The following is a 7,810-nucleotide window of genomic DNA, read 5'->3' on the forward strand; positions in this document are numbered from 1 at the left end:
CCTCCGCCCGCCGCGGTGGGGGCTGGGGGGGGGGGGACACAAGCTGAGACTCTGCCCAGGCTTCAATCACCCTTTCCTCTGCTCCTCCTCTACTGCTAACAGGACATTTTGGGGGCCCCCCAGCTGCCTGGGGGGCTGCAGGCACTGCAGGGCAGAGCCCGAGCCCGGATGGGGAGCGCAGGGATGGGCGGGGGCCGTGGTACTGAGACCCCGCAGGGCTGAGGGAGTCAAAGGGGGGCAGCTGGTGAGGAAGGGGAGAGGGGTCTGGGAGCTTTTCCCTGTAAAAGAGAGAAGCTGCTGCTGCAATATAGAGATGGATTTGGGGGGGGGGTCCTGCAGCTGAGGGGTCAGAGCTGTGGTAGGAGGGGGGGGGATGATCTTGCACCATTTCCCAAGGAATCCAGCCTCTGAAAACTCCTGCAGCTGCCCCGTGTGTGCAACGGGCTGGGGAGTGACCCCCTCACTCCCCAGCCCCAGCGGTGCAGGCACCCGGCCAGGGGGTCCCAAGGGTGTCCCCTAGAGCAGCCACAGCCCTGCACTGACAGCGTCCCCTTTCCTCCCCCCCCCCCAGCAGGCATCCCCCTCCTGCTCCCCCTGGCCCTGCTGCTGGCTGCAGCCTCCCAGCCCCCCGGGGGGGACCCCCCGAAGGAGCCGGGGGACGGGGACGGCCCGCGCTGCCCCAGCCCCTGCGCCTGCAGCCTGGACGATTACAGCGAGGAGCTGAACGTCTTCTGCAGCGGCCGCAACCTGACGCGCCTGCCCGAGGACGTGCCCCCCAACGCCAAAGCCCTGTGGCTGGACGGCAACAACTTCACGCTGCTGCCGGCCGCTGCCTTCAGGAATTTATCAGCCCTGGACTTCCTGGACCTGCAGAGCAGCCAGCTGGGCTCCGTGGAGCAGCACGCCTTCCACGGGCTGCGCAGCCTCTACCACCTGCACCTGGAGCGCAACCGCCTCAAGCACCTGGCTCCGCACACCTTCCTGCACACCCAGAACCTCGTGTCCCTCAGCCTCAACAACAACCACTTCAGCAAGGTGGAGGAAGGGCTGTTCGCTGGGCTCTCCAACCTCTGGTACCTGAACCTGGGCTGGAACTCGCTGGTGGTGCTGCCTGACAGGGTGTTCCATGACCTGCCCAACCTGAGGGAGCTGATCCTGGCTGGGAACAAGCTGCCCTACCTCCAGCACCAGCTCTTCTGCAGCCTCACCGAGCTGAAGGAGCTGGACCTGAGCGGGAACGCGCTCAAGGGCATCAAGATCAACATCTTTGTCAAGCTGCAGAAGCTGCAGAAGCTGTACCTGAACCACAACCACATCAACGCCATCGCGCCCCGCGCCTTCATGGGCATGAAGTCCCTGCGGTGGCTGGACCTGTCCCACAACCGCCTGGTCTCGCTCTACGAGGACACCTTCCTGGGCCTCCTGAGCCTGCACGTCCTGCGCTTGTCCACCAACTCCATCACCAGCTTGAGGCCCAGGACTTTCAAGGACCTCCAGTTCCTGGAGGAGCTGCAGCTGGGGCACAACCGGATCCGGAGCCTGGCGGAAAGGACCTTCGAGGGGCTGGGCCAGCTGGAGGTGCTCAGCCTCAACAACAACCAGCTGCAGGACATCAGGGCCGGGGCCTTCCTGGGGCTGCACAACGTGGCCGTGATGCACTTGTCTGCCAACTGCATCAAGGTCCTGCCTGACTTTGTCTTCAAGGGGGTCACCAAGCTGCACAGCCTCCACCTGGAGCACAGCTGCGTGGGCAGGATCCGGGCCAACACCTTCTCCGGGCTCTCCAGCCTGCGGCGGCTCTTCCTGCAGCACAACAGCATCTCCCTCATCGAGGACCAGAGCTTCAGTGAACTGCACGAGCTCCTGGAGCTTGACCTGAAGCACAACAGGCTGAGCCACCTTTCGCCCCAGCTCTTCGTGGGGCTGAGCAACCTGGAGTACCTCTTCCTCTCCTCCAACCAGCTCCTGGAGATCTCCCAGGACACCTTCAGCCCGCTCCAGAGACTCTTCTGGCTCGACCTCTCCCACAACCAGCTGGAGACACTAGACAACAGCATCATCTCCCCCCTGGCCAACCTGCGCTACCTCAGCCTGAGGAATAACTCCCTGGCGACCTTCTCGGTGGGCTTCCTGCGTCCCCCCTTCGCCCTGGAGCAGCTGTGGCTGGGGGGCAACACCTGGCACTGCAACTGCTCGCTGAAGGGCCTGCGGGACTTCTCCCTGCAGCACCCCGCCGTGGTCCCGCGCTTCGTGCAGTCGGTGGCCGAGGGGGACGACACCCATGTCCCCATCTACACCTACAACAACCTCACCTGCCTGCACCCCCTGGGCCTGGCGGGGCTGGACCTCCGCGACACCGCTGAGGAGAGCTTTGCTCACTGCTGAGCTGGGCTGGCCCCCCCAGGGACCCTCATCCACCACCACCCTGGCCCTGGCCCGGCCTCCCCGGGGCAGCAGCAGCAGCTGGGGCTCTGTGGCCACCCCAGACGAGCATCTCCAGCAGCCGCCTTGCTCAGAAGATGCTGGATGGGCACCAGCCCCCTGGGCTTCAAACTGAGTATTTCAGTCCCTTAATATTTAAATAGCAGCCCCCAGGGCAGAGCATGGTTGCTCCCAGCTCCCAGCAGGAGCATCTCTGGATGGGGGAATGCTGCACCCCCAGCCCTGCAGCCACAGCAAGGGGCAGCCCTGCCCAGGCCAGGACCTTTATGAGACAAAACAAAGAGTTTTCCTGCCATGGAGCAGTGGAGAAATCCTAAAAGCCCCCCCAAGCTTAGGGAAGGGGGCAGAGGACTTGCTGTAATGATTCCTTGCAGCAGCAGGTGTAGGCAGGGCACAGAAAGCCACACGTTGCTCACCTGATAAATGGCAGCAGACAAATAAACCTTTGGAGCTATTGCAACCCACCTTGTAAGTTATGTTTTTTCCAAAGCTCGTGCTGCCCCCGGCCGGGATTTCTCTCCAGAGCCCCTCAGGGTGAGGGATTCAGGCTCCTGGGGGCTCCCGGCATTTCCTGCAAGCCCTGGGTGGGTGGCACGTTCCCAGGGAGGGAGCAAGAAATGCCCAGCTATCCCACAGAAGCCAACAGCCCTGAGAGATTCCAGTGCTACTGCCTGGCTCTCCAAATCCCAGGTAAGTGTCCAAAGGTCAGACAAAATTTTCCTGGAAAATTGCATGAAGGGAAACCTGCTCGGGTGTGGGTCCTTGTGCAGCGGGAGCAGGGGTGGATGCTGCTCCTGCTCTCCTGCCTGCTGTAATCCAGCCTCATTGGTGGAAATGCAGTATTTCCCCATCTTCCCAAAACCTCACCGTGAGGGTGAGTCCCAAAGGTGGCCAGGGAGGCAGGCAGGAGGGCCTCAGAGTCCAGGAGGGAGGGAGATAAGATGCAAGGCCTTCATGTGCTTCCCCAGCTAAACTCAAGCCTGCAAGAGGACAGCAGGTCCCACGGGAGCAGCAGCCCATGGGGAGAGGTGCAGGGACACTCGGAAGTGAATGGAGCAGGAACCACCTGGGGACACAGAGGAGCCCCAGGCTGGGGTTGGAGAAGAGCTGTGGCAAAGCATCCCATGAAGGGCTGCCAGGGCCAGCTCACAGCAAGACAAGGGACAGGCTGGATCCTGATGCTGTTATAGGAGAGATTCAGCTGAATTCCAGCAAGGAAACCAGGGAAAAGCAGGAAGCACCTTGATGCACGTGACGGGCCAAGACTCAGAGCTACAGCGAGGCCTGAAGCCATGGAAGAACAGAAGTCACAGACCTGCATTTTAAGAAGAGTGTTTACTGCCTGGAACCTTGAAAAATATTCCTGAGTCACACACCCCTGGCAGACCCCAAGGCCTCATTCCCAGCACGATGGGATGCAGCTCCCAGACAGCTCCCGAAGGCTTTTCCTCACACCCAGCCCATGCCGTGCCCTCACCGCCCGTCAGGAACCAGTGAGCTGAGAATTCTGAGCACAGGGGCCTGGCCTGGCTCCACATGGGAGCACCCAGCACGACCCAGCCACTGAAGCAAGCCCTGTTTTATCCATCAGGCAGGGGCAGCGGGAGAAGGCAGCAGCACACGGAGCCGCCATCCAGGTGATTGGAGCCGTCTGGGATCGCTGAGGGAAGAACAGCGCTTGACACAGCAGCTCCAGAGTCTCTTTGGGTCTGAGGGGATGGAGCTGCTTCCCCCTGGGACTGCCAGCAGCAATCTGTGCTCTCCCTCCCTCCCTCCCTCCCTCACACCCCCCAGTCAGACAGTTTGAGTTAAACAGCTCCTGCAGCCCCTTCCCACTGCTGGGGCTGCCAGCCTGGCACCAGTCCAGCTCCACACCCTCCTCAGGAGCTCCTCTGCGATGTATCCAAGATCTGCTGGGCAATGTGAGTCAAGGCAGGGAAGGCAGAGCTCTTGGGAAACTCTTGGATGAAGTCTCTGCCTTCTTCCAAGCTCTGGCTGAGCTGGGGGTCCAGGGGGACGCAGCCTGTGGGACAGGGGAGAGGAGGGTGAGAGCTCAGCTCACTCCCTGTACGGCCAGGGTCTGCAGCCAGGGATCAAAAAAACACTGCCAGGGTCAGCTCCAGGGAAAGGGGTAGGGAAGAGCAACCACTGCCCTCCCAGAGCTCTCCAGGAGACAATTCTCACCTGCAAGCACCTCCTCTGGGCCCAAGATCCCACCCCACCCTCGTGCTTCATGAGAGGGGCTCTCCCCTCTGATCCCAGCCCAGGGACGTGGGCTGATCCCCTCTGATCCCCTGTCCCAGGGACAGGGTTCAGCCCTCAGCCCCCATTTCTCAGGAAGGCTCCAGACATTCCAACATGGTTCTCATGGAGCTCCAGGCTTGTTTACGCTGTCACCATGATGTGGCATCACCATCTGTGGCCCAGCAGGGCCAGGGGCCAAATGTGAGGAGTTTGGATGGCAGAGAAGCAAAGCACAAACCTCAGCTCTGCCCAGGTGCCTGGGGCTCACAGCCCAGCCCACCTGCCTTCCCTGATGCTCCTTCTCTGTGCTCAGCCCTCCCACAGCACCATGAGATCACCCTGAGCAGAGCCACTCACCCAGGAAGGGCACCCCGGCGTGCTTGGCCAGCTCCTCACCTCCCCCTTTGGAGAAGATGTTTGTGCACTCCTGAAGGAATGAGCAGTGAGTCAGGAAGCCCAGAGCCCTGTGTGACAGGGCAGGTGCTGCCAGGCCCTGAGCAGAGCCAGCTCCCCTCCACCCTCCAGCCCCAGGCACTCGCTGTGCCCCCGCCCTCTCCCAGTGCTCCTGAGCAGAGCCCAGAGCTGGCAGCGTCTCCCCTCCCTGGCTCACAGCATCACCCCCATGGCATTTCCCGATTTGCCACCCAAGGCTCAGCACCCCAGTAGTACAAGGAAGAGCCCACAAGAGCCCCAAGGCTGGACAATAAGGTCAGGAGAGCTCACAGAGCAGTGGGGGCACACGAAGCCGCTCATGTTCTCCACGATGCCGAGGATCCGCAGTCCCGCCTTCCTACAGAACGTCAGCTCCCGCCTCACATCCCCCACGGACACAGCCTGAGGGGGAACAACAGGACCTGGGGATCCCTCTGTGCACACTGATTGCGGCTCCAGAGCAGATGTGTACAACGAGACAGACCTGTGCAAACCTGGCATGCATTTTTCCCCCCTCCAAACCTGCAGCCTGCCAGGAATTCCAGCCCCGTGTCCTACCTGAGGTGTCGTGACCAGGATTGCTCCGAGCAGCTGGAAGGGCCTCAAGGCCTCCACGGTGGAGATGTGCTCGTCGGACGTGCCCGGCGGCGTGTCCACGATGAGGAAGTCCAGGTCCCCCCAGGCCACGTCAGTGAGAAATTGTTTGATCAAAGCTATGGAAATAAAAGGGGCAGATAAAAAAAACCCCAAACCACAACGGGTTTCAGCAGGTGACTTGGGAGCTGTGGGACAGGAGTTGGGAAGCGCCCTGGGGACAGGGACCCAGGGAGAGGGGACAAGGTTGTCTGTCAGCACAACATGTGAGGGATTTAAACCCACCCTTGTGGAACTGGAGCTTCATTCCCCCAAGGAATAACATCTCCAGGAGGCAGCAGCACCTCCAGGAGCATTCACAGAAGGTTTCACCAGCAGCAAACCCCGGTGTTACCGTTTTTCTTGGGTCCTCTCCACACCACGGCGTCGTCCGGCCTCTCCAGCAGGAAGCCGATGGACATGAGGGCGATGGCCTTGTCCTGGCCCACGAAGACGGGGACCCAGCCGCTGTCACACTGGTGCACGGCGCTGTCCTGCACCCTCAGCATGCGGGGGATGCTGGGGCCACACAGGTCCACGTCCAGGATCCCCACCTGGGGACAGGCACAGCCCTTCGGACAGGCCCGGCACGCTGGGCTCAGGAACCCCAAGCACCCAGCTCTGGGCTGCTCACAGCACTTCCACAACAGCCTCTGCAGCTCAGCAGCCACATTTGAAACACAAATGCTTTACACTTCACATCCCTCCCGACCTCCTTCTCCCCAAGGAGCATCTCCTGGGTGTTTCCAAGTGCTTTATGCCAGAACCCAAGTGGCACTGGCTGCACAGAGCTTTTAATAAGATCCTCGGGGGATTCAGTCTGTCTCCTGCTCACACTTTTTGTCCCCATTTTAAGAGTCCTTGAGCTCACCCACTTCACCCCACAGAGGGAGCGAGGGTGACACCACAAAGGAGCAAAGTCACATCTCAGGCCAATTTCAACAACAAATATTGGGTGATTTAAGAGAACAGATAAAAGAGAAATGAACTGCAGTATCTGATCCAGGTACCTGAGCTGGATCACACTCTCACAAATTGCATTTTCCCGGGGAATCCACACACTGCCCACCCAGCACACCCACATGGGAAGGGTGGGCAAAACCCAGCCCAGCTGGAGGCTGGAAGGGAAAAGCCAGAGCTCAGCACCCCAAACCCTCTCTCACCCTCTTCCCGGCGCTGCGCAGCGCCAGGGCCAGCTCGGTGGAGATGGTGCTCTTCCCAACGCCGCCCTTCCCAGACAGCACCAGCAGGATGTGCCGCACCCCGGCCAGGCTGGCTCTGTCTGCAAGGGCATCACAGAGTCACAGAACATCCTGAGTGGGAAGGGACCCACAGGGATCACCCAGTCCCACCTCTGGTCCTGCACAGACACCCCAAATCCCACCCTGGGCGTCCCTGGCAGCGCTGTCCAAACGCTCCTGGAGCTCTGGCAGCCTCGGGGCCGTGCCCATTCCCTGGGGAGCCTGGGCAGTGCCCAGCACCCTCTGGGGGAAGGACCTTTCCCTGATCTCCAGCCTGACCCTGCCTGGCACAGCTCCAGCCGTTCCCTGTCCCTGTCCCAGAGATGGGAGCTGCCCCTCAGGAGGAGCTGCTGCCCCGGTGAGGTCTCACCTCAGTGTAAGGCAGTGGGAAAGAAGAGGTGGATGTGCCACGGGCTTTTTGTCATCAGAAAAGGGACAATAAGAACAATGGCAATAAACAGTGTGTGTGGGGAGCAAAGGCTTGTCCCGGTGACCTAAGTGGCCATTGGCCAGCACAGCAATAAACACGCACCAGGCTCGTGAGGCTCAGCCCGGGCATGGCCGGAGGCTGCTGGTGAGCTCAGGCCCTTGGCGTTTCCTTCCTCTGTGCCACACCAGTCCCTTCCTGCCAGTCCCACGCTCCACTCCAGCCTTCCTGCTGTTCCCTGCTGTGCTGTCAGCGCTCCCGGCTCTGCTTTGGGCTCAGCTCCCTGGAGCAGGGAGCGCTCGGGACCGCTGTCCCCGGTCCGGGGCAGCACAGGGGGCTCCAGCCACAGCCGGCAAACGCCACCCGCCCACCTGGGGCCCCGTCACGCACG

General features: G+C 61.3%; 2 protein-coding genes across 3 annotated transcripts; one reads left to right on the forward strand and one right to left on the reverse strand.

Moving 5' to 3' along the window:
* Positions 1–411: 411 nt before the first annotated feature.
* IGFALS (insulin like growth factor binding protein acid labile subunit) lies at positions 412–2,906 on the forward strand (the record flags this gene model as incomplete). The annotated part of the gene is made up of 1 exon (XM_008639080.2): positions 412–2,906. A coding segment is annotated over one exon (1,974 nt), but the record flags the coding sequence as incomplete, so codon positions are not given.
* An 852-nt stretch (positions 2,907–3,758) lies between these two features.
* NUBP2 (nucleotide binding protein 2) lies at positions 3,759–7,033 on the reverse strand. 2 transcript variants are annotated; one of them, XM_008639132.2, is made up of 6 exons: positions 6,915–7,033; positions 6,107–6,305; positions 5,677–5,831; positions 5,410–5,520; positions 5,044–5,113; positions 3,759–4,465 (listed from the first exon to the last, which is right to left on the reverse strand). In XM_008639132.2, the coding sequence occupies exons 2-6, from the start codon at positions 6,258–6,260 to the stop codon at positions 4,323–4,325; spliced, it is 633 nt and encodes a 210-aa protein (XP_008637354.2). In that variant the 5' UTR covers positions 6,261–6,305; positions 6,915–7,033; the 3' UTR covers positions 3,759–4,322. The 2 variants fall into 2 exon arrangements, with proteins under 2 accessions (XP_008637354.2, XP_017596762.1); XM_017741273.1 differs by having other exon boundaries at positions 6,107–6,323.
* Between the last annotated feature and the right edge of the window lie 777 nt (positions 7,034–7,810).

This window comes from Corvus brachyrhynchos, unplaced genomic scaffold, assembly GCF_000691975.1.
Source record: "Corvus brachyrhynchos isolate BGI_N302 unplaced genomic scaffold, ASM69197v1 scaffold58, whole genome shotgun sequence".
Classification (NCBI taxonomy): Eukaryota; Metazoa; Chordata; class Aves; order Passeriformes; family Corvidae; genus Corvus; species Corvus brachyrhynchos.

What these genes read in the sequence shown, in the direction of transcription:
- NUBP2 (XM_008639132.2), bottom strand. Translation starts at nt 6,260, where the DNA reads ATGCTGAGGGTGCAGGACAGCGCCGTGCACCAGTGTGACAGCGGCTGG. An exon ending in GAGAGGACCCAAGAAAAACG is followed by an intron (nt 5,832 to 6,106) that starts GTAACACCGGGG and finishes TTATTTCCATAG; the next exon opens with CTTTGATCAAACAATTTCTC. An exon ending in TCGTGTGCCCCCACTGCTCT is followed by an intron (nt 5,114 to 5,409) that starts GTGAGCTCTCCT and finishes TCATTCCTTCAG; the next exon opens with GAGTGCACAAACATCTTCTC.